The sequence below is a fragment of the Amblyomma maculatum genome, chromosome 1 (genome assembly GCF_055883805.1).
Source record: "Amblyomma maculatum isolate TAMU_Amacu chromosome 1, ASM5588380v1, whole genome shotgun sequence".
Taxonomy (NCBI): Eukaryota; Metazoa; Arthropoda; class Arachnida; order Ixodida; family Ixodidae; genus Amblyomma; species Amblyomma maculatum.
In genome coordinates, this window is record NC_139344.1 from 45104878 (window position 1) to 45131396 (window position 26519).

At 46.8% G+C, this 26519-nt stretch overlaps 1 protein-coding gene across 1 annotated transcript; it reads right to left on the reverse strand.

The window, feature by feature from the left end:
• Positions 1–17783: 17783 nt before the first annotated feature.
• On the reverse strand, positions 17784–26038 carry LOC146202257 (uncharacterized). The gene is made up of 4 exons (XM_084584304.1): positions 25762–26038; positions 24750–24775; positions 23343–23387; positions 17784–18083 (listed from the first exon to the last, which is right to left on the reverse strand). Exons 1-4 carry the CDS (start codon positions 25799–25801, stop codon positions 17859–17861), a joined length of 336 nt encoding a protein of 111 aa, XP_084440430.1. The 5' UTR covers positions 25802–26038; the 3' UTR covers positions 17784–17858.
• Positions 26039–26519: the final 481 nt, after the last annotated feature.

Genomic DNA, 26519 nt, shown 5'->3' on the forward strand with positions numbered 1-26519 from the left:
TTCTGCGTCCTTGAATAAATTGTAGCCCGGGGAGTGGCTGCACTCCAAGAGGATATGTTTTAACGTAACGTTCCTATATCGCTACAGAATCTGCAGAACTGGTCCTCCGGATTTCCAGTTTGCGTGAGGTATCTCCATCTGGGAGACATGTGGTTCTTGGCTTGCAGGCGGCGCCAGGTGACTGCCTCTGTGGATGTGAGGGACCTATACTCCGTTTCATACATCAAGTGCAACACTACCAAAGCTACAGCGCTTGTTTGCGCTCTCCGCATCCGCGATAAAAAATAGTGCCTGCTTTTGACGAGAGAAAATAATAGTCGCTTTGTCTGCAAGCTTAATACATTTTACATTTGCCATCAACTTCATAAAAAGCACCTTTTTTAGGGAGAAAAGGTCGGACTCGGCTAATTTGTATGTTTTTTTTATGTCGTTTTTGTTCGTGCCGCGTTTTGCTGCCCCGCCACCTTGCCAGTGTGCCACCAGATGGCGCTGGCTGTGCCCTCCGCGCTGCGCATCCCTTTTTGAGAAAATGGTTCCTTGGTGCGCATTTTTTCTATAAGATCCGCTCTGTGAAGATGTCTAAGCATGCGAAGCATGCTATTGCAAACGTGTATGCTTGGAATAGAGCCCGTTTCGGCAGGAACCACTCGCCTACAGAACGAGAGCGTAGTGATACGCCTCCTGTTTTTTTCTTGCGGACTACTTGCGTAGCTTTCGCTGCGTTGCACCTGATGTATGAAACGGAGTATATCTGGGGGTGGATATTTCCGCCGTCCTAACTTGTAGTGCTCAATGACTTCGTTGTAGGTCGCGAGCATCTCGACTTTAAAGTTAGGTTGAGGCCGGCGTCCCCCCCGGATAATGAGCGCTCGGGCAAGGGCGTTGGCCGCTTCGTTTCCTGGTATGTTGGTGTGAGCGGGGGCCCAGGTTAGGGTGATCCCTCTGTCTATGTTGTTTTTCGATAATATGTCCAACGCGTAGTGTGATATTTTGCCTTTGCAGAAATTCCTTATTGCTGATTTGCTGTCACTGACGATCACCTTCGCGTTCGTATTAACGCACGCTAGGGCGATCGCCGCTTCCTCCGCTGCCGTGGCGTCTACTCCGCTTGTATATATCTTGCCTTGCTCTATTCCGGACCCGTCGACTACCACCGAGACAGAGTTCCCGTCATCGTCAAAAGCGGCGTCTGTGTAGGCAACCGTCTCGGGTGGCATTCTGCTTAGTTTTGTTACCAAGTGTTTGGCTCTGTGCTGGCGTCTTTCCTGATCGTGTTGTGGGTGCATGTTCTTGGGTATCGGTGAGATCGTGAGGGCTTTCCTAATTTTGGACTCAATGTGGAACGTCTCGTGTTTAGTGCCTCTGTTCCCTTGTAGTCCTACCCAGCTTAGAATTTGTTGCCCTGTCTCAGTTAGACTTAGGCGTTCGAGTTGCGCCGTTCTCGTTGCTTCCGCTAACTCTTCCCATGTGTTATGCACCCCCATTCCCTCTAGTGCCAGGGTTGAGGTCGAGATTGGGAGTCCCAGTGCTCGTTTCGTGCATTTCCTTATTATGGCGTCTAACTTGTTTTTGTCTGCTTTTTTGATGTTAAGGAATGGGGTTGAGTAGCAGATCCGACTCAAGATAAAGGCCTGGACCAGCCTCAACTTGTTCTTCTCCTTTAGCCCTCTACCTCTGGCCGAGATTCTTCTAATGATGCCTACTACTTGGTTTGCATGCGCGTCTAGCTTAGCTATAGTCGTGGAATTGTTTCCTGTTTTGCTTATGAGCATGCCCAGAATTCGGATCTCATCTACTTGCACAATTTCTTTCCCGTTCAATTCTATCCAGATTCTGGGAGGAGATGCATTGGCTGTCCTCGTCCGAGGCCTGATGATTAGTAGTTCCGACTTCGTCGGGGAGCAGCTCAGACCCTTATTTTTGGCATGGAGGTCTATGATGTCGGCTGCCCGCTGGAGCCTTTCCTCGATAGACGCATCACTGCCCTCATTTAGCCAAACATTGACGTCGTCTGCGTAGACGCTCGTTTTTAGCCCTTCGATGCTTCCTAATTTGCGCGGGAGGTCTTTCATAACTAGATTAAATAGGAAGGGGGATAAGATGACCCCTTGTGGGGTGCCCCTGTTTCCTAATTTAATCTCTTCCGAGCTGAGGCTCTGCATATGCAGAGTTGCTGTTCTGTCTTTGAGAAATGATTTGACGTAATCAAAGGTCCTCTTCCCTACGCTAATATCTGACAGGCCGTCAAGGATTGCCGAGTGGCTGACATTATCAAACGCTTTGGTTAAGTCTATGCCCAATATTGCTCTTGTATCTTTGGTCTTTTGTTTGTCTATTATATCGTGTTTGAGCCTTAGCATGGTATCTTGAGCGCTAAGGTGTGGTCTGAAACCTACCATCTCGTGGGGCCAGATGCTGTTTTCTTCCGCGAATCGAGTCAGTCGCGTCTGAATTACCTTCTCCATTAATTTGCCTAGACACGAGGTCAGTGAAATTGGCCTGATATTTTCTATACCCGGGATTTTGCCCTTCTTATGGATTAAAATTATGTTGGCATGTTTCCAGTGTTTAGGGACGTCCCCGGATTCCAAAACTTTGTTAAAATATGCTGTAAGGTGAACTATAGACTTGTCGTCTAAGTTCCTAAGCATGCCGTAGGTTATCTTGTCTGGCCCAGGTGCTGTGTTTCTTTTGAGGTCAAAGAGCGCAGCTCTGACCTCTGCTACTAGAATGGGTTCGTCCAGTAGCGGATTCTCCGCCCCCTGATATTCTTTATCCACTGCCGGGAATGCGGGGCCTAAGTATATGTCTTTAAGTCGGTCGATGAGCTGTTCATCGGTTCCGTCAAATTTGTATCTGGCCTTGATTTGCTCAATGTTAGCGTGGGTTTTGGTGTTGGTGGGGTCTATGAGGTGACGCAGCATCCGCCACGTGTTGGGATGGCTCATATTCTTCTCTAGCTCGTCGCATTTTTGATCCCACCTTTTCTCTTCTAGTTTGAATGCGTAGCTCTCTATTTCTCTATTGTGCTCGGCTATTTTCTTCCTGAGCTTCCTGTTCCATTTCTGGCGCTTTAGCTTATTCTCGAGAATTGTTTTTCGGTTCCACATATTTCTAAGTTTGTTGTCTAATCGGAATGGGAGGTCATCTCCCTCTATTGTTTCGGTGGCCTGTTTTACGTGTGAGACAACGGTTGACGTCCACTCTATTATGTTTCCGATTTCGCCTAAGTCTGCTGTTGATCTGATATCCCTGAATTTGTCCCAGTCAGTTACGGTGGCCTGTTTTGAATTATGTATGGGCACCCCTAGTTTCCTATCAATTTGGATTTCGATTATAAAGGGATCGCTGCCAAGATTTTCGCCCGTGTTCTTCCACGACGTTTTGCCCGTCCTGTGTCCTAGTGTTAGGTCCGGTGATGTGTCACAGCAGATGCTGTTGCCCGTTCTGGTTGGCTTGTTCGGATCCGTGAATAGCGAGAGTCCTGTCTTCTGAATCGCTTCCCACAGCATTCTACCTTTCCTGTCGATTTTGGAGTAACCCCATTCGTGATGATTTGCGTTAAAATCCCCCACTATGAGCAGAGGGCATGATTTTGCTGTCCTCAACGCTTTCTTAAATGTCGCCTCAAACTGTGCCTTTTTGTGACGAGGGGGGCTATAGGCGTTCAGGACGAATATGCTTCCCATATTCTTTTTGCCGGTGAGAATTTCTACGAGTACGGCCTCCACTTCATCCGTACTTGCGTCATGTTCAATGGCCGCAATGTTATTCTTGACTAGGGTGGCTACTCTAGATTTTTCCCCTCTTCCGCTGTCGAATGTGCGATACCCTGAAATTTTGACTGGGGGCTTTCCTGTTTCTTGCAACGCCACAGCAAGCGGAGGCTCTCCTTGATTTAGAATGTGCTGTTGCAGCAATGCTTTTTTTCTTTTTGAAGCCCCTGCAATTCCACTGCCAAATTATGGTCCCTGTCTTGTCTATGATGAGTGAGAGAACGGGGCTTCCGGCCTCGAGGGAGTAGCGAGGTTAGTAGCTGAAACTATGTACACGTTACATTTTTCTACAAAGTGATTTTCATTCGCTTCTTGCAGAAAACCTGTAGGTTTGACAAAGTATGGTATAAAATTGCTTCAACCTTCACTGGATTTCAAGGTGCATGCTGCTGGCTATGCAAATTTGGACATTTCTCCTCTTCCTAACACAAAATTGTTGGTAGTCATTATTTTGTGATGTAGTTGCTGCAGACTTGTGTTGAATTCGAACAGGATATCATATTCTGAATCTGCAATTCATCAACCTCAAAACCTAAAGTTGTCATTGCATTTGATGTGCTTCTGAGAGTACAACAGAAAGTCGAAATATTGACTGTTGCGACTTGAACTGCGACTGTAAAATGCTTCTCTAGACTTGACTGCTCATCTGCGCTGGAATTTGACGCACATATGACTTATGGCAGTCTTTTTTTCAATACTGCGTTTGGATGATATGCATGTGCCTGGTTCGATCAGAATTATGCCGCATTAGCGACCCAAAACAACTTTCGCGCAGCTTGTACCGAGCATTACCGATTACATTAATCGATTGCCCGTGCAACGATTAATAATGCTGGTTTCCGCAGGCACGAAGCAAACTTTGGGCAGTTTGTTAAAAGTGTTTTCTGTGGTAAGTATCATTGTGTCGAGATGCCATTGTGTATCCGCCACTACCGCTCCCCCCACCCTCCACCAAATGACTTCGACTCGTCGCAACCGTCGCAACGGTAGGATATTTTTACAGTTACTGGGCGCGCAGTCACGGGACACAAAAGTAAAGTGACGTAGGGTCTACGTCACTCCTGCGTGTCGTGTCTCTTCCATTTCTTTTTTTTTTTTTTTTTTTAGTTTTCAGTTTTCATTCCACTAGAGTGAGTAAGTGAGTGGGAGCCTTAGGTGCAAGATGTCTCCGTGGCTTTCAGGATGAAAGGAGGCACTTGGCCGTTGGAACGCGGCTTCGAGCTGTAGGAGGCGAAGCGGGAAGCGTGTAGCTATCCTGCAAGCAAAGCACACAGCAGCACGCACGCTTTTTTTTTTTCCTAGCAGTGCGAGAAGGATGAAAGGAGGGGCGAGTGGGGCGGGCAGGCTAGCCAACGTAGACAGCGCGGTTTCAAACCAGTGACCAGTGAGGTATGAGCTGCTTTGGCCTGAGCAGCAGTGGAGGAAACGCTAAAGATTTGTCTGCGTCTGTGCGCAGCGCATTAGAGCGCAGTGCTCAGGCCGCTAATTTTGTACTTTAAGTTACGCCCGTTATGTAGCAACATCTATATTTTTACAGCTTAATTACAAACGTGAACGTTTACGCGCCCTTAGAAAATGCTCTGTATTCACAGTTATTTTCCGCCACTACAAAACTGCATATGTGCGGGCGCGCGTACGTGCAAATAATTCATGCGCAGGTACTCTTTTTTTTTTTCAGCCCCGCATACGGTAATGTAAGTTTCCATTACAATGAAGAATGCGCTAATAGACTGCATAACCCCTGCAGCGCGCCCCGCCAAGCCATTGTAAGAAAAAGAATGAAACAAAAGATTACAACGCACAGAACCGGCGCCACTCTACATCCCCGCGTGACTGAGCAGCGCGCCTGTCAGGTTGTTATTGTCCAAATAACACAAAGGCAAAAAAAAAAGAAAAAAAAAATGTGATTGCGCACCGAGAATCTCAAAAATATTCTCCCCGTTGCAACCAACGTTTATGTACACCATGGAGGAAGGAAGCTCTTTCCTTCCTCCATGATGTACACTGTAGTTTATGGTTGCCTGATCCCTTTTCACTCGGGGCAGGCGTTTGTCAACGCCACGCTCGTCCCGCCGATGGACGTCAGATGGCGCCACCAATACCAGCATTTTTGCTCGCTTTTTGGCTTGGCGCGAAAGTTGCGCGTACGAATACGGGCGTCCGGCCGCTGTTAGTACTGGAATCTTCTAGAGCACTATAGTACTGGGAAACGCATGTGAGCGAAGCGACAAGGCGGCGCGGCGTCGCTCCGTCGCCTACTGGGGAAGACGCGACAGCGCGAACCGAGCGAAACGGCGACAACGCTCGTAGGTTGTGTGGCTGGCATTTGGCTGGCATAGTGGCTTAGTACACCGCAAAACTATTGCCAAATCCAACAACGGTCATGACGATTGCAAGAATTAAAGTTATTTTGTGACAAAATGGCAAAGTAAATTGTATTTACAGCAAACCGTATCGAATGTATGTGAGCTTGCACTGTAATCGGCACGAATAATCACGTGACCCCTTGTTTCTATTGTTGTTTCGGTTGCGATTAGACGTTCTTTGAATACTTGGCTATTCACCATTGTTCGTACAAAGCGAAATGTTTACGCGGTAATGCACAATCACAATGCAACACAGCAAAATAAAGAAAGCATGCGAAATGAGCGGCAGTGACGTACGGTTACTTCCGGGCGAACGAGCGAAATTTTCTATTTCGGCAGATCCGAGCTGTCCGAGCGACGAGCCAAGCGACACATGCATTTCTGTTCGCGCGAAGGCTTCGCGCGACGCGTGCCGCTGTCGCGTTCGCGTGAGTTTTCGCGTGCATGCGATTCAGCCTTTATGCTTATCAATAATGGGGGAGGGGGAGGAGCAGGCTTTGTTCAGTGCCCCAGAAGGAGGCAGTGGTCTGACTCGGCTTTAGTGCTGTAACCACGGTGGCTATAACTCGGCGGCCGATGCTATGGGGACCACGAACGTCGACACACGGCCGGTCTCGAGGGAGAGTGCGCTCCCACTCGAGACCGGCCATTCATTCATTCATTCATAAACATTTATTCATGAGGATGACCGGCCGTGGTCGACAATATGAGCTTCTCTGAATGGCCGAACGGCGGCGCTAGTGTCCCTACAGCAACGCAGCTACTAGTGCACTAGTACAGCAGCGCAGCTAAACATTCTAGTACACTCTAGCGGAGCGGCCCGCGCATTATAGCCCAAGTTGTTGATTTGCGTTAGTTTGCTGTGGACGCCGTCGCGTGTTTTTCTTTCTTTTTTTTGCTTCAGTGTGCTTTGTCGCACTCAGCATGCAAGAGATAAGTGTGCTTAGCAGTGACTGAGCAATGCCGCGACACCGGTAAAAAGCTGTTACGCAAGGGGGGAGGGGGGTAACGTTTACGTGAAGGATGGGCCGAAGTTGTCTTTGGTGTTTCCAAGGATTAAAATAAGCGGAAAGAGTAGTAGAACCTCTACAGGCCACAGAGCTGATGAGTGCCTGGACGACACGAGCGCAGTATATGCGAGCTCCATTTCGTGCCGCGCGATATCTGCTCAGTGTTTATTGCACTTCATCCAAAAAAGAGAGGTGAGGATAGCAAAGAGGAGAGGCGAACTACTGTGCCGAAGAGACCTCCTTTATCAATTCAGTCAGTTGTACGGTTTCGTGAAAAAGCTCGAGGGTCTCATCACATATATTGAATATGCTTCTGATAGCATAATGGATATGCTAGCTGGCAGCTGTTCAGAACGGACTATCCTTCGAAATAATTTACATTGCACACGCTCCTACTTTCACAGCTGAAATAATTAGTTTTTATGGCGCCATACGTCGTCATAAAGGGCCAAGCAGCTCAAGTTGAGCCGTTGCACATGAGGTGCTGCATCAATCAATTGTTGGATGTAGCGCTTAAATTCTCGGAAATAAAAGCTGCATGTCAGTAGCAGCTAGCCCTGTTATCTTCATTTTGCTTTCACTTATGTTACTGTACGTAAACATGACACAATATTGTAACTGCATGGTGGGTAACAAATTCTGGAAATATTTAAGCCATACATCCAATATTTCATTTTGGCTTAACAAATTCACAAACTTCAGTAGCATGTCTGCTTTTTTAGCGCGGCTAGGAAGTACGCGCGGTCTGTTTTCTCATTCACTGGCGGACTACCGGACATAATCTTGATACAAAGTTAATTTAGGTAACACATATAATAGCCCAACTATATTGAAACAGTATATTTGGCCACCGATCCTCTAATGCAAGATTTTTTATATATTTTTTTCTGTTGCCTGATAATTCGGAAATTTTGAAAGCCCCTTCCGCATGAGCAAAATCCGTCAGCGACGACTTATTTGAGTAAAATACCTCGCGGTTAGGATAGGCAGCAAGCCATCGTCCTTTTACATAGGGTACTATGGAGCGAAATATCGTGGCCTAAGCAACTGTGTTGCTTGCTTAAGAAGAATCTCAAGTGTTTCAAAATTAAAAACAAATAAGACTACGAACTGAAATCAACAAACGCACCAGGAAAACGAACGCTGCAATCAAAGCTTACATTATAGTTGCCTGTGGCGCCACATCTTGGATGCGACGCGGACTGCGTCAGAGGGGCGGCTGAGTAAGCCCGCTGCTGATGGCCTGTAACCGTACAGCAGCCTTAAATCAGCTACCGTTCAGCGACGTGCATGTAGGCCTAGGATTTCCAATCGCTCCCCCACCAACCAATGTGGCACCCCTCCTAGCTCCCGAGCGGTTTTCCTTACCCGAACCCCCCCCCCCCCCCCCCCTTCCCTCCCCACTCGTGTGCCTGCGGCAATGGCGAAACCGTCAAAGGAGTGAGAGGACGAGCCGGTGGTGCAGTGCGACCGCCGACAGGTGTCGGCGATGGGTCTACATTGATGAGACAAAAGCAGCAAATACATTTGCGCGATGGAGCCTGCGTCTTCAAGAATTTGACATCACTATAGACATCACAGTGGTCTCAAATCTGGCCGCAAACATTGCGACGCAGACTGCTGGTCACGAGCCCTTGTTGACGCCTTGGGACCGGTAAGCGCCAGACGTTTGCACAGCAGCAGCGCTCAGACCCTGAAAGACCTAGCCGATTACTTCGGAGGAAAGATCGCTTCACCTCCTGCTGTGTTCAGGCGATCGTCGTTCGTCTTAAAGCAAGGCCCGCATGGAGCGTTTTTTGCACGCGAAAACGCGTCGCACGCCCGACGCCGGCGTCGACGATTTCACTCCCGCATGGCCAGCAGCCAAGCGGCGTCGAAACCCTTGGCGCCGTCGGAGCGCCAAACCCCCGTCTTTTTTCCCGCTCTCGCCATGCTCTCGCGAGCGAACCTCTAAGAAAACCTTGTAGGCACCCCAAGGTATAGACCGTTTTATCATGGGCGCTGCCGGATGAATGGATGGATGGAATATAGGAGCGTCCCCTTTGAAACGGGGTGGTAGCAGTAGCTATCATGCTCATTTTCCCCCATATATCTTAATTATTGATTTAGAATGGTTAACTAAACCATCATTCTATTTATTAAATTTTGCTCCTACATTACTAACATTATGTCACTTCTCTGCTTTTAAGCCACCAATCTTCCAGCCGTTTTTTGCTGGTTTCCACCGCCGGTTTATTCACCCGGCCACTGTTATCTCTAAACCCCAGAGCTTCAGGAACAGTGATTGCGCCTGCATCAACTTCCGGATGGATGTTTGCCATTTTGTATGTGTGGTGCCATCTAGCGGCCGACTTGTGAACAACCGCCATGCTGGCAACGCTGGTATGTGGGGTCCCATCCGCGGAACAAGCGACAAGTAGCGGAAATCGGCATTTTGGAGCTTTCGTGTGCAAATGTTTGCTTTCTGAAAGTACCTAGCTGAAAGAAAAAAAAATTCAGTAGCAGCGAAGCCATTCGGTCAGAAATGACAAAAAATTATGCTCCTGATCAGGTCGGCTGAAGGCTACAAGCCTGATTACAATTAGTGTGTAACTTTTATGTGGCACAGAGAGGCGGCGGCGCACCACTGGCAGTGATGGCAGCTTTCGATCTACTTTTTATTCTTAAATGATTTCTAGAGACGGCTTACCGTAACAATTTGAGGAAAGAAAGAAAGCGAATGTAGCCGTTTCATGTCACGTTTAGGAGCAATGCTAATCGCGCTAGATTTGTTGGGTCAACCGATCCTTCATATACTCTTTACTGCTTGAGCGGCTACTGCGGAAGTTCCCACACCTCCACTGGGGTTTTATTCTTAAGTATCCATTATCCATTTCGGATTTATTTACTCTACCCTGGCTACTTTTGTTGGGTGACAATCAGGCAGGGTGTTCAAGCGTCCACTACCAGGCAATCGGATTTCAGCATTGCCTACATGACTCGACCACCTGTTTGCCGGTATGTGCGGGGAGTGGCGATGACTTGTCAAAAGCGGAAGCTGCTATCCTGCAATTTATCTGACTGGGCGTTAGTTGCGCTTGTCTGACGCTGCCGTCATGCTGACATTAAAATACAAGATAAAATGGACAAATGATACCTATGGAATAGGGACCTTAAATTATGTCCCATAATGACCTCATCGAAAGTTGCTTTTGTCAACAATTATATAGTCCATTTTTCGTCGCAAGGTTTGCTTACTGCAAGCAATCGCTGCTATTCCTATGATCATACTCCCATTTATTATCGGCAGCAAAATCTTACGAGATGCGTGTTAAAAAAAATTTTAGAGCTGTTTCACTAAATAAGTTGACAATCAATTTATTAGTATATCGTTGTCTTCAAGTGGGACAGGTTCTTTCATACTTGCATTAACCTCAGGTGACTGAATCGAAATAGTTCTTTACCTGGCGGCATCTCGTAAATATTTGCCGCAAGGAATATCATCCGCTTGTTGCCCAAAGTCTGCCGCTGTTGCACGGGTATTCAGTTTTTCCGGTCCCTACTCTACAAATACTGTGTTTGGAACTCGCACGAAAGGCTGCTAAAGCGAAACATTTTCGGTTGGGGCTGGGAATTCAGAAGCTGCTCGTCTTCGCCCAATTGAGTGAGTTGCAAGTGGAACAGTGTAGAGCAACACACGCGCATACCACCGCTGTAAATATTTTACCTTCTGTTAATCATCTCCTTTTGGTTGTTATTTTTTTTTTTTTTTTGTTAACGCAAACAACTGAGTAAAAAAAAAGATTGCGTTAACCGCGGCAGCTCTTAGCAGCTAAACTGCGGCCGGCGGAAATGAAACGATCAGGGAAATGGAGGAAAGAAAGGGGCGAAAGAAGAAAGAACAGGGAAAGAAAGCACATCGCTCACGTCAGCTAATCGGCTTAGATACTTTGCGACTATAGGGAACCAAAGCTGGAGTTTGCTCCGCGACGCCAGCGCTCGGTTTCCAGCGGAGCGGAGAGGAACTACAAAACCTACGCGCATCCGCGCCCGCGCTGCGCGCGGCTGTCTGCGGAGTCTGCGCAGCCCGCTCGCTCGGGAGCGCGTGCTACAGGCAGCCGCACGTGCAAGCGGAGCGGGGAGAATGAGAGTGAGGACGAGGGGGGATGGTCGTGCGTCTGTGCGCGCAAAGCCGGCGCTCTTTGCCAGTGGTGTTTCTTATTTTTGCTTTTTCCTGTGCCCCGGCTGACATAGAGGCTGGCTGGAGGCACGCTTTTTATCGGTGCTTTCGAAAGTGAGAAATTATGATTAATTGATCGCCGCGGACATTGTTTTCAAAGAGCGCTTGTTGGCAGGCTCAGACAAAAAAAAAAAAACATGAACGCGAATTCGGTATTCGAAGGCAGAGGCAAGCGACAGGTATTTTGAAGGACTTGAGGCGGCATCTCTTGATGTCTCTTCCATATGTTGTTTAGAGAATGAAGGGTCCAGCCTTCTCGTTGAGAATTGATACGTGTACACAGCGACGAGTGCTCCGGGCGCTGGTTGGGGAGCTTCCTTTCCATTTCTGACTGCTCACTTGAAAGGGGCCTATTCAACTCTTTGGGGACAGACGTTTTAGGCGATGCTGCCGGCGCCGTGGTGCCTGCTTTCGGCGCGTTTAGGACGCGTTCCCTACAAAGGCACAAAGCATGCCGCCTTACCCTTTGGTTCCTGCTGACAGCGGTCAGGGGGAGTTCGCTGCTGTGGCGCTGCCATCCGAAATCAATCACTTATCTACCTTTAACGATGAGAGGTTTCTTAACGACCTGGATCACTGACGAGAAGCCGAGGCATGCCGTTCTTTCGGCAGTTTCCTCTCTCCGTGAGACGAAGAGCGAGGAAATGCCTGACGACTTTTCATGCAGGCGGGGACATCTCTCCAAGTAAACCTTTGTCTTCTTAATTCCACAGCTACGCTGTGCAATCCCTAGTTCAGTTATCTCCTCTAGCGAATGCGCAGTTTTGAGCTCCCAAAGCAGGATCGCGTATGAGGATAGAACGATTGGCGTATATGTTTTCCCTTTATAAGCGTCGAGTGATGGCATTAATGACATATATCTGTTTCTTGAGGCCGACTTGGTTCTGCGATGGCAGCTGCTGCGGCACCGCCAGTTACAAACAGAGGTGCGAGATACGAGCGGTAGATACCTAAAAAAACGACAACCATCGTTTCAACACGAAAGAGAGAAAAACACTTTCACGAGTTTTGCGAAAAAGCGCGCCGTCACTTTTTCATTCCAGTTTTTTTTTTTTTTTTCTTGCCCCCTTTGTTGGGGCGCGACGGCAGCCACAATGCGGCCGGAGGAGGAGAGAAACAACCGAGCGCGCGCGCGCAAACACGTGCTGGAGAGCAGCGCGGAGCAGACGACGCGGTCGCACTGCGCGTAGGTTTTGACGAGATCTCCATGGAGGGCGCTGACGCACAGAGCGGCGCAGCGCCCCCTGGCCCAGGTTTTCTCCCCTATTCAAGACACTCTGTGTGCAAAAGACTGCAACGTGTGGCCTTTCTCTGTAGAATGCCCTGCCGCCCCCGCTGCTATCCCCGCGTCCCCACATACCAGACAGGAGGAGCCACGCAGCGCGGTCCGGTTAGAGGCTATTTTCTCCTCCATGGGCACTCTCTCAGCCGGCATCACGCGACGGCTGCTCTGGCTCTCATTGGCCCTCTGCCGCTGCCCACTTTCGGCGTCGGCGCGTGGTCGGTTTTTTTTTCTGTTCAGCCAGATCCTGACGATTTGGCAACATCGTCCTCTCCGGCGGCAAAAAAACGCTCCGCTGCCGTCAACGCCGACGAATTGCCCGAAAAAACGCTACATGCGGGTCGTGAAGGAGAACTTCGTAGCCAACAGAACCGTGCAACTTCTTGTGCCCAAGAAGCTCAGACAGAAAATTCTGCAGGCGTTGCACGATGAGTCGACAGCAGGGCATCTGGGGATTGCGTGCACGTTGCACCGAATACAGACAAAAATATTACTTGCCACGGTTACCTGCCGACTTTGCTCATTATGTGCAAACGTGCCGTGAGTGTCAGCGACTCAAGACGCCTCCAATCAGACCAGCTGATCTAATGAACCGCATACCGCCCCCGATGAAGTCCTTTCAACAAATGGGGATGGAGTTCCTCGGCCCCTTCCCAACTTCGTTAGTGGAGGACAAATGGATAATCGTGACAACCGATTAAAGCCGGAACCGCATGGAGCGTTTTTCGCGAGCGAAAAACGTGACGCGTGGCGTACGGCCGCGTTGCCGCCGGCGCGCGAGCACCCGCACGAGAAAAATTGAGCGGCGGTGTCGCGTCGCGTTTTCCGGGTTGCCAGACCACATAACTCCCAACGAGATGAGTTATCTCTGTTACCGCATATATAATATGCCCTTTAAATTACAGGACACTACAATTCCAAAGTGTATTTATCAAACTTAATTTCGAACAACAACATTGCGTGCGAAACACTACGCGCGAACGAACACGACAGACCTTGCACGACACGTGAAGCACGTGACTCCTTGGACGCGCGCACCAGCTTTACCGAGGCACGGCCGGTCTCGAGGGAGAGAGTGCGCGAGAATAGAAGCGCTCTTTCCCTCGAGACCGGCCGTGACCGAGGAAACAAAGTTCCGCCGAAAAGGTTCCGCCGAGATGCGCGGAGAGCAGAGCCATCTGTTGGCAAACCAAAAAACCAAAATGACACTTGACTGCACGCTGATTGGTGGACGCCGGCCGTGACGTCAGTGGACGCGCCGCGCGAGGCGTTTTTTTCTACGAAGCGTAGAACCACGCGGCGGCGCGATTTCGTAGTGGGAACTAAAGTCCCTTGATCCGTTTTTTTAAGTTTTTGTTAAAAAACGGATCTAGGGACTTTAGTGGGAACGCGTCAGAATGACGCGCGCGTCCCACCATCCGCGCGGCAATCGCGCCCTAAATCGCGCCATGCGGTTCCGGCTTAACATGACGCCGAAGCAAAAACCCTGCCGAAAGGTACCATAGCAGAAGTTGCAAAGTGTTTCGTCGAAGTTTTTGTTAAAAAACGGATTTAGGGACTTTAGCGGGAACGCGTCAGAATGACGCGCGCGTCCCACCATCCGCGCGGCAATCGCGCCCTAAATCGCGACATGCGGTTCCGGCTTATATGACGCCGAAGCAAAAACCCTGCCGAAAGGTACTATAGCAGAAATTGCAAAGTGTTTCGTCGAAGTGCTCATCGCGGATAGAGGAATTGCACTTACGGCATATCTCACGCAGGCCATCTTGAATTACATTCAAAGGAGCCACCGGAGGACAGCTGCCTACCGTCCGCAGATTGCCATGTAGTACACCCGGCCAAGTGTCGACTGCCTGGCGCTGCTGCGCCGGAAGATGCACGAGATGACGAAGCAAGCGAGGGCATGCCCACACTTCCTGCTGCTGCAGCGAGCCTCGTCTGCTACGCTGTTTTGATTACAGCGAAGCAACCCCTGCCACAATCGGCTGGTACCGGTGCCCGAAGAAGCTGTCACTGCTTGTTTTTATGCGCAATATCTGCATATAGTGCGAATAATGTTTTAAAACTATACGCATTCGCAATAAAAGATCTAACATGTCCAATAATTCTTTTTCCATCATTACTTTTGAAAAAAAAAAAATTATTGTCGAGAACATTAAATATCGGCACATTGATTACTTCAATGTGCCGAAGGTGTTAGGCGAGGAGACACAATCTCCCCACTACTATTCACAGCTTGCTTAGAGGAAGTAATCAGAGACTTGGAATGGGAGCAGTTAGGGATAAGGGTAGATGGAGAATACCTCAGTAATCTGCGATTTGCTGATGACATTGCCTTGCTAAGCAACTCGGGGGATGAACTGCAAATAATGATTGATGACCTAGACAGAAAAAAGCAGAAAAGTAGGCTTGAAAATCAATATCCAGAAGACTAAGGTAATGTTCAACAGCCTCGGGAAAGAACAGTAGTTTACGTTAGGTAGCGGATCACTGGAAGTAGTCGGCGAATATGTCTACTTAGGATAGGTAGTAACCGCAGATCCGGACCATGAAAAGGAAATAACAAGAAGAATAAGATTGGGATGGAGCGCATTTGGCAAGCACTCGCAGATTATGACTAGCAGCTTACCGGTATCGCTCAAGAGGAAAGTATACAACAGTTGCATCTTGCCTGTACTCACCTATGGGGCTGAAACGTGGAGGTTAACCAAGAGAGTTCTACTTAAGTTGAGGACAACCCAGAGGGCTATGGAACGAAAAATGCTAGGGCTAACATTAAGAGATAGAAAGCGTGCAGAGTGGGTCAGAGAAATAACTCAAGTTACCGACATTGTAGTGGAAATTAAGAAGAAATGGACATGGGCAGGACATGTAGTGCGAAGAGAGGATAACCGATGGTCGCTGATAGTAACAAAGTGGATTCCAAGGGAAGGAAAGCGTAGCAGGGGGCGGCAGAAAGTTAGGTGGGCGGATGAGATTAAGAAGTTCGCAGGGGTCAAGTGGATGCAGCTAGCACAGAACCGGGGTAAGTGGAGAAATATTGGAGAGGCCTTCGCCCTGCAGTGGGTATAATCAGGCTGATGATGATGATGACTACTTCAAAAAAAAAAAAGCCTTCTTCTTTATACAGTACCCGCAAATGGAACCGGGGACAAGTGTAATATTTGGAACGTTACAAGTCTGCACCAATCGAAGCTACAAGCACACAGCAGATAGAACAAGCGCTTTCGAAACTCGAACATGAAACTTGATTCAAGGGGTTGCTTCCAACCGGACGACTCTCGCTACAACAGCATCTTTAAGGGGAGAGTAATGCTGCGAACAATTCTTGTTCTTTTTCGACATTCGCCGGCATGCGGCCTTATCACTGTGATTCCAGCGCGCGGATCGATTTTGTACTCCTCGTTCAGTCTCGTTGTCGCGAGACGCAACCGTCGTTTTCTTTGTTGCCCAAGATGCGCCGAGATGTATCTCGAAGGGTTCCAGCCACTGACATGTGTACAATGTTCCAGGCTATTCTAGTCACCGTTTGCGGCTTTATCTAGATGTTTCTTCGCCGCCTTTAAATTCAGTGTTGACGGGTGCGACGGGGATTAGTAATTCGACGACCAGCAAGAATCTTTGCTGCTATTATTTATTTATTTATTTATTTATTTATTTATTTATTTATTTATTTATTTATTTATTTATACAATACTGCAGGCCAAAAAAAAAAAAAAGGCCCTGGCAGGAATGGGGCACAATCGAGCATCGCTATGTACAGTATCGCCGCCGCCGAGTTTAGTTTTTTTAATGGCGCAAGTCAGCCCAATAAACAGTTTATTTAAGTGCTACTAAGCCTGTCTGCTCTTTGGTGCCCAAGAAATTATCAGCACTACGCGGCAATATACGTGTCAGAGTCGAATGATGAAACCATGAATTTACCAAAATTAACTAAATTTATTAACTAATCAACTTTTTAACTATTAACTAATAAAATGAACTAATCAACTTTTTTACTTATGATTTTAGGGCCAACATTTTAGAAACTGAAGGTCAAGATAAAAGCTTATTGAAGTTTTAAAATTTCCTTTATCGGCGATGATTTCGAAATACTTAACTACAAAAATACGCATTTTATAGCTCGTTAAGGTGGCTTCCAACCATGAACAATTTAAAAAAGCTGTCGCTCGCATTTCTAAAATAGCAAATACGGAAGCCGTTTGTCTGTTTTACGCCGTAGACGCAGTTAGCGTGACTTCTGCAACAGTACTACGCCCAGTGACATCACTTTAAAATTGTGCATTGCGGGAAGCGAACTTTACGAGCTAAACATGCATATAAGTTTAATATTTAGAAACGCTTAGCCATTAAAGAAAATTTAAAACTCCACTCAGCTTTCATGTTGACATCCTTCAGATTGTCACTATATAATGTTGATCCCTAAAATCATAAGTAAAAAAAGTTGATTAGTTAATTATCGTTAATTAACCGTTTCATCACCGAGCTTTATCACGTATGTGATGTATGCCATGCTGTATAATTCCCCTACACAGACCTTACCGACGTATCTCTCGCAGGGTTTAAATAACGATCTGTAAACAGATTAAAAAAAAAAACGCCTCGTATATATGTTATCGATCTGTAATGCTTTAGAGCTTGAGATTGATGAGGTCAAGTATGGACTTTGTTCCTTCACATACCTGGCGAATAATTTCAAGACAATGCATTTAGCTCTATGGTGTGTGTGTGTATGTGTTTGTGTGTGTGTGTGTGTTTGTGTGTGTGTGTGTGTGTGTTTGTGTGTGTGTGTTTGTTTTATGGGACACTGAATAAGTCGCTGCACTGACTTTAAGCGTGTATATTTTTGCACTTACTTTTTGGAGTTCGTGTAACCGCGGCTACTGCCCCAGGGATGAGTTCCAGCCGATTCTTGTTAAATTAATCGGAGTAGCCCGGCAGTCGGCACTAAAACTGCGTTATAATCACGCACAACATGCGTTCTAATTCCACCCCTGATATGCCGGCGCCGGTGACCGCTTTGAAATTATGAGAGAAATATAGGTTCTCAGCGGACTAGATGTTCTCAAGTTAGAGGGGTGTCCTACGTGAAGAAAAAAGCTAACAAAAAACACCATAGTAAATGTACGGTCCTTCAGAGACCCTTTAATTTTAACACTGAGTCGTTCAAGTCAAACACTGTGGTCCCCTGGCCGTTGTCCCACGTCATCCCTTGAATGGTATGCGGACCTCGACGCCCACGTTGGTCTGCGGTTTGCCGTGATACGTCTTGCCTTGCACGCGGCTCACGCCATCGGCCACGCCACCAGAGACGACGACACGGCTTCCGCCCTTCCCGCGGTACACATCGTACTCGCCGCGCACGGCGCCGCCAGCGTTGAAGTTACGCCGACCGTTGCCGCTGCCCTGTGCCTGGACGTCGAAGCGGTGCTGCAGCGCAGGACAGGAGGAAAACAGGAACCCGAAAGTAATGCGGAAGTCATCATGGACGCTTATTTTCTTTTCTGACGGGAGCGTATGCACAGAATACAGTACTTCAGCAAAGCCTCTCTTAAGAGTAAAAAAAGAAAAAAAAAAGAAAAGAAACACCATATATGGGGTATAACTAATTTTGTGGCACAGTAATACGAGCGGCAAACTTCAGAAAAGAGGGTAATCACGGTAACTGTAATACGATAAAGAAATTGTAATGGTTTAAATTTTAACATAATTATGTGCATAGTTTATTATAAGGTTTGTTGCGAGGCAGTATTAGTTGTGTTGGCTTTTAGAAAGCCAAATTTCTAAACCTCCACTCTGCTCATCGCTGTGGCGCGATGCATTGGGGCTGATCGTGCGCTCGAAAACAAAACGTCACCTTCTCTGTCTCACACGGGCTTCCTCCTCTCCCCTTTCAGCCAGGGTCACCTGACACGTGCGCCGCCAAGGGACATTTGGTGTATGAGCGGCCGCGCGATTTTGATATGTTGCACCGCGCTGTCCAGGAGTAGTTGTGCCGCAGTGACAGGAATAGGAACATTTTCGAAATTATAATTATTCTAAAAATACTCTAGTTATTTCGTCAGTCGAAAGCCGCCGTGTAATTCTTTCAATGGGACTAAAACAAATCGTTGACATTCTTGCTCCGCAAGGATCCATTCTTGGTCCTGTGCACATTTCAAACTGGCGTTGTCCCGTCGGCATTCGCCGTTTTCACAAGGCCCGGTGTGGAAACAAGCGGGGGCATATATGAATGTATGAATGAATGGGATGCGGCCCTTTAACGTGAAGTAGTATCTTACGAATGTACGCTAATGAGCATGTGTGTGTATGAAGAATGATGGTAGGCCGATGCCGCGTCATACCCTTAAACAGACCAGGAACCACTATTTACTAAAACTGGAAAGCGCACACGAGCAATTGGTATTCCATCAGTCCTCTCCGGAACGCAAGCATTTTTAAGCCAGCTTCAGCAACACAGAAGATATCGGCAATTAGAACAGAAGCTGCTCATCTCCTTTCAAATCAGTGCAGACCAGCTATCAAGAAAAATAAACAAAAAAAGAATTCCCGACGATTATGTTACTTCATAAAGTGAGATTTGAGCCCAGCTCATTAGCTGTTTCAGCTTTTCGATAGATTGAGGCAAAGTATTCGAGCAAGCCATATATGTATAATTACAGACAACCTTTTATTTTTCACACATATTGAATACCAACTAGTTCCTCTTCCGCGAGTGACAGATATTGGGCTTTTCCTTTCATGTAAGCTACTTAGCTGGCTCTAATTAAGTTTCGATGAAGGCGAAACAAAGCGTCCGTGTGCTGTGCGATGTTAGTGCACGCTCAAGAACCCCCAGGTGGTTGAAATTACACCGAAGCCCTCCACTACGGCACCCCTTTCACTCTTTCCGCTTGCACTCCCATCTTCCTCTTTTCCTTTACGGCGCGGTTAAGGTGTCCACAGAACAGGAGCGATAGAAGACGTTCGTTTTTCCTTTTATGTGAACCAATTATTATTGTTATTGTCTCTAATTATTATCCCATTAAACCACATCAACCATTTTGTCACTTGCATACCTTTTCTTGACGCTCTATCCTAGGGTACCATTCTTTTTTGGCTGCGGAGGTGGTTACGAGGGACAACGGCGACGCCGACAAATACGCTACTAGTTATAGTTACTGCGAAACGTAGGAACGGGCGCCAAAGAGCTGCACTCCAAACTTCCGAGAGCACTGTGGAATGTATACACTGCAGAAATGCGAAAGCCTAAGCATTGCTGGTGCACACGGTGCACCACGTTCGCTCTCATTATAATTACCAACTAAATGCACCGTCATTATCTCGGCTAATGTCATCATTCTCATTATCACTGACTTTAACGTCATTGTCATCGCTACTATTACCTTTAGGGTAGACAAGGAGAATCATGATGTGCGTTTCACGATCCTGGGCGTGGTCCAGCTGGTTAAAGCGCTCGTCCGGGGATCCAAAGGGTGGAGGTTCGATTACCGGGGGAGGCAGAATTTATTTCTTTATTTATTTATTTATGGCGCTTTCTACGAGGGACAACGGCGACGTAGTGAAACGCAGGAACGGGCGCCAAAGAGCTGCGCTCTAAAACTATAGGAGGAGCTGTGCATTACTGTGAATTAAGAGTAGACCCGATACCGTGAGCTGTCTAGAGCGTTCTCTCACCTCTAATGCTCGTACCTATAGGCATCCCACTTTCGCTTCAACCGTCTAACTGCCTGGAGCGTTCTTCTGCGTCAGAAATCTAGGTATCCGTCTTACGGAGTTTCCCTTGTCGCGTACCCACATCATGAGAAGACACACTTTCAAACGAACCCCCCCCCCCCCCCCCTCCCCATTATTGCAAGACAACGTTGCCAGTACTGGCCACAGGTTCTATCACAATTGTTCAAACTCAGCGACACACGCCTGAGATTGCGTATAACACGCTGGTTCCATTCACCAATCAACTCTATACTAACTAATCAGTCTCTCAACCAATCACACTATATCAACCACCCCCAGTCAGTCAATCAAGACTTTATATATCGTGTTCACTCCAAGCAAGGTGTCCCCTCATTGTCCAGCAAATAGCGCGCAGTTAACACCAGAACGCGGAGACGCCATCCGTCTTGGCAAATAAGTATCAGTTCTCGGAGTTGCGGTGCCGCTGCATGCGGCGCCAGGTGTTTTCACTGGCACGTTTTTGACTCATACTTGAAAGCTGCCTCTCAAACTGGGATACGGCGAAGGCTTTTTAACACAACGCGCTCAGTACGCTTCGCCTAAACAGGTCGCGACGGCACCGTGCTACAGCGCTGCATCCCGACAACGTCACGTGGAAGCACCCAATGAGAGAGCGCACCCAGAAATCCCACTTGACGCCAACGAGAAGGGGTGGCTACGAAAGCGCAGTGTGGTATCGTCCTGACTGGTTGCTAGCGGTTACCAGGGACACTTATCAGAAATTATTTGTAAATTACAGAGCTCAAGCAGAGCATCTAAATTTGGCTCGAATGCTCATAAAGACCACTTCTACGAATTTGTTGCATTTGAATATCGCTGTAAGTATCATTTCAGAGTCCTTGTAAGGAGGATGTTAACAGTCTCTTCGTTTTTTTTTTTTTTTTTTTTTTATTCAGAGCACAGATTTACCACTCCAGCTATTTAGCCATACCAGTGTATTTCTTATGTGAAGGATACGGTAATTTACCTCATGCGAAAGCCCAAAGAGCCTATCTGTCAATGCTAAATCTGCACAATTTAAAAGAGGACAAGCTGTCGGGCTAGTTGGTTTTCCATCGTTTTTTGCAGCGCGTACAGCCGGGTAAGGACAAGGCACGGAGGAACAAATAGGACACACAGAGAGCGCCTGTGCGTCCTACTTGTTCCTACTTTGTCCTTGTTCAGCTACGCGCTGCAAAAAAAAAAAAAAAAAAAAAAAAAACAATTATTATGGTTTCTTATTTTTTAATTATGCCTGTGAAAAGAATTTCTCTCTTGATTTACTTAAGCATTCACGAGGCATGCATTTTGCCCCTTTGTTGCTGTGTTCTCGCAGTGTTCTCGGTTTCGCAGCATTCGTATAATTACCGATACGTTTCTTAAGGCTTGTAATTGTTATCGTTCTTCGAGTATCTCTCGTTTTTTTCTTGCTTCAGTTTGATGCCATTTATTTTATTTGCTAATAGACGTGGTTGACTCTGCATTTCTGAAGAGGTTCCTATATACAGTATTTAACTTCGGCTCCTCTTTCCGTATCATGTCCACACGCCGTTTTGACCCTGGAGTATATTAATAAACTTAAACGGAAACCACTGCAATTACTCAATTACTATGCCGCAACAGCCATTGTACACCCAAAATATATTTAGATATTACTGGCGGTCTTCACAATAGCATATTGCACCTGGTTAATAGGGTGCCACGGCATTTCTCCGCTAGTATGGGAGGTGAAACGTGGCTGGATCTCAAGGCAGAGTTGTGCGACATGTTAACCACTCAGAAATAGAACGGGTTATGTTTTTCGGAGCTAATTAAAATGGACTTTCCCATATATATTCTTTACAACGATTCAGCATATATTCTTTACAACGATTGAGCTACAAAGCACCTACATTCTCTTGTTTACTTTGTCCGCATGCCAACAGTTGGTGTTCACTATACAGACGCCATTTTACAGTTTTTCTTCTACGGTTTGATTCACTGGTTGCTAGAATTTCTCTGAGGGCACATTTTTTTAGACAAAAGTCTGAACGGAACAATGGGGATTTATGCGCTACTTGCTAGACAGGGGACATGGAGAAACATGGAGGAGATGGGACAACGGAGTAAGACGCAGGCACTCATTTCAATCACGCTCGTTTAGCAATCAGCGCTGTCTTGTTTATCTTAAAAAAGGTGACATTTTTGTTACTTTCCAATGTATGTATTTTTACGGGTGAGTCTTCAGCCAGCCTATATGCATAATTGCGACTTTTATGTAACCACCTTTTACTGTCTGTTCTTTTTTTTTGCATTCGTTTAAATGTTTTTTTTTTTTTTTTTTTAAGCTTTATCAGAGTTAGAATCCAGCAGCAAGTTGGAAAAAAAAAAATCGCAAATACGTCCATTCCGGCGTCTTAACTCAACAGTCACTCTCGGCAGAGTGCATGCACGGGAATTATAAACAGTTCGTTCGGAGATTTAAATAATGCACGCACACTAAATGGTGGCTGCACATGAAGTGTTCAGCGACCATTTTCAGTACGTTACCTAGTTCGGGCTCAGGACCTGCTATATGCCGCCCATGCGTTGCATATTCACATCGGCAACCAAACTCTTTGCTCGTGCCTCGAGTGATCACGTCATGCAGTCTAACAGAAGCTATAGCAGGTTGACTCCTGGTTCTCTGCTTTGCATCTACATGTCAACCGAAGTCACCACGACGCTGCCGTTTGTATTTAACTGCTTACAAAGTACAGCGGGTGATGGTTGCGTCTGTTGCCGGGTACCAACTTTTAGCTATAAGAGTAGCCAAGACACATACAGTTTCTTCTAAAGCCAGATAGTAGCTGTACCCTAAATTCCTTTATTTTGCCGTGGAGCGCGGAGTGCGTATCATGCTTATATACGGCAGAAGACAGCGGCAAAATCGCGAGCCCTCGCGACACGTTCACCGAGCGGAGCAGCACGTGGCCTGACGATGAGTGCACTCACCCGTGGTTCTTGCGGCTTGAAGTGGAACTTGGGTCTCCTTTTTCTCTGCGATAACAATGATCTAAAGAAGTGACAACAACAAATTAAAAATGAAGATGGTTTCGATGCACTGAAACGGTCTCAGCGCTCTATACAACTTCCTTTTTGCAATGCTTCGGTAATATGTGTGTGTGTGTGTGTGTGTGTGTGTGTGTGTGTGTGTGTGTGTGTGTGTGTGTGCGTGTGCGTGTGCGTGTGCGTGTGCGTGTGCGTGTGCGTGTGTGTGTGTGTGTGTGTGTGTGTGTGTGTGTGTGTGTGTGTGTGTGTGTGTGTGTGTGTGTGTGTGTGTGTTTACGCCGTACCGAAGCCCCTCCGGCGAGGATTTCTTTCTTGAAAGTCATATGATTTATTGTTGTACATATTTCAACCTAGCTGTATTTAAATAATTGCCGTTCTCTCCCAGTTGCATGCACATTGGCTACCGTGATGCGCTGCGACACTGAAGACACACATGCAAAATATCAGCATCATTATCATCATCATCATCAGCCTGGCTATACCCACAGCAGGGCGAAGACCTCTCCCATATTTCTCCAATTAACCCGGTTTTGTGCTAGCTACATCCACTTGGCCCCTGCGAACTTCTTAACCTCATCCGCCCACTTACTACTTTCTGCCGCCCCCTGCTACGCTTTCCTTCCCTTGGAATCCAGTTTGTTACCGTCAGCGACCATCGGTTATCCTCTCTTCGCACTACATGTCCTGCCCATGCCCATTTCTTCTTCTTAATTTCCACTATAATGTCAGTGACTCGAGTTATTTCTCTGACCCACTCCGTACGCTTCCTATCTCTTAATGTCACCCCTGCCATTTTTCGTTCCATAGCCCTCTGAGTTGTCCTCAACTTAAATAGAACCCTCTTGGTTAGCCTCCACGTTTCAGCCCCATAGGTGAGTACAGGTAGGATGCAACTGTTGTATACTTTGCTCTTGAGCGATACCGGTAAGCTGCTAGTCATAATCTGCGAGTGCTTGCCAAATGCGCTCCATCCCAATCTTATTCTTCATGTTATTTCCTGTTCGTGGTCCGGATCTGCGGTTACTACCTGTCCTAAGTAGACATATTCGCCTACTACTTCCAGTACTTCGCTGCCCAATGTAAACTGCTGTTCCTTCCCGAGGCTGTTGAACATTGCCTTAGCCTTCTGCATATTGATTTTCAATCATAACTTTCTACTTTTCCTGTCTAGGTCATCAATCATTTTTTGCAGTTCATCTGCTGAGTTGCTTATCAAGGCAATGTCATCAGCACATCGCAGATTATTCATGCAAAATATTCAGTGGGGCTATTTTCTGATTTCTTAGACTTGTCTACTCAACGCGTTCAGCATGCAGAGCAAACGATGGTAAAATGTGTGAACATACTCACCGCATCAACGCCGTTCACCGCTACGACTGTAATACAAAAGAAAAAAAAATATGCCTGACTCTTGAGCTCTGATGACGCGACAGCGTATCATAGGATAGCACCCGACATTTAGAACCCCGCTTTAACCGAGCCGTGTAAACGTGCCTGCGTGGCCTATGGGTAAAGTTAATGCAAGGGTCCTGGCAGGCTGATTCTGACATCACCCTCACATAAGAAAGGAGAGGCCCGAGTTGGAAGCTCATGCCAAACGTTATGTCAGGCAACTCTACGTTCACTCAGTGTGTGGCCATGCCAGCTGCTATAGCTACCGCCTGACAGAGCTATGCTCGCGATTTTTCGCTCATAGTACCAGCGCCGGTGCCGACGCCGGATATTAGGTGAACGGGGCCTTAAACGCTATCGCTTTATAGTTGCCAACACCGAAAAAAAAAAAAGCGATCCGAGTTATCGGTTTTAGGTAACGACTTGGCGATGACAATAACGGAAAGTGGGCTATATTGCTTCACTGCATAGGATAGCCCTAGTCTTTGTTCTACAGTATTTAAGGAGTTGTCCGCAGTATATGCTCCAGCAGCTGCCATCCTATAGTCGAACTTTTTTTTTTTTTTAAGGCTGGCAGAAAAGAAAAAAATCGACGTATAGGTGGTATCATACTATGCTAGTTGTTTTTCAACACTATCTTCAACTTACGAACTCACGCTTTTTTCTCCAAGTTAATGTTCAAAAATTTAGCTAATTTTTTTTTATTGCATAGTCTACTTTGCAGTACACAAAAAGAAACAAAACTAGCAAAGAAAAAGATACTGGAATGGAACCCAGCTGGTTTCACTCGTCTCAAGAATATATATAAATCAGCTAGCTGACGATCTGCGTAATGTTCATTATCCTTTAATTGGAATGCTGGGCGACTAGGTGCATTATGAAATAGTTGTGAATCTAAACAAAAAAAAATAATAATCAGAGGCGCGAAAAGAACGATGTGATCGATAAAACAAAGTCACAATTAACTTACTCGTTATCAAGGCGAAAAAAAGAAGGGTCCATCGATGCATTTCTCGACTTTGAATTAAATAATGGCCAAAAGCATAACCTTACTGCGATAACGTAAATAATTTTGGTGATACCTGTTCTTTATATACTGCCAGACACTGAAATGAACAAGGCGATGCAACCGATGATGCTGCCTCTTTGTGCTAAGCGAAGTAGCTCAGCACGTGGAGGAAAACAGTTTCGCGTTGCACGAGCAGCGGACAGCGCATGTTTTTCGCTGCTCAAGTGTCTGGAATACGGCGCTGCTGTCTGAATGACGAACGGCGGACTGCGAAGGCGGATTCCGGTGTAAAGCGGTGGCAAAATACCGGACGTGTCGGGGCAGTTTCATAACCTTGCTGCTCACGCCCCCACATACGCGTGTAGTATGTAGCATCAGCTCTGTGGTAGTAACAGAATCTCAGTATTGAAGCTGTTCCAGGGATTAAAAAAAAAAAAAAGATGACAGTGGCTTAACTCAGCTAAGTCAGTATATAGAAATCGAAAGCAGCATCGCTGATGAGGCCGAATCGTTCTTTTTTTTTTTCTTTTTTTTTTTTTTTTGTTCTTGTCGCGCCTTCTTCCCCGCCGCCTTGCGTCGTCGCTTTGCAGGTCTCGCTTCTCGCTCTTCGGGAGTTTTCATCGCTCGTTTCGCCCTGAGCTTCACTTTTTCTACATGCCTCTTATTCACGGCGACCGATGTCGGTAGGATGAAAAGATTGGGGTTGTAGCAAGCGCTCG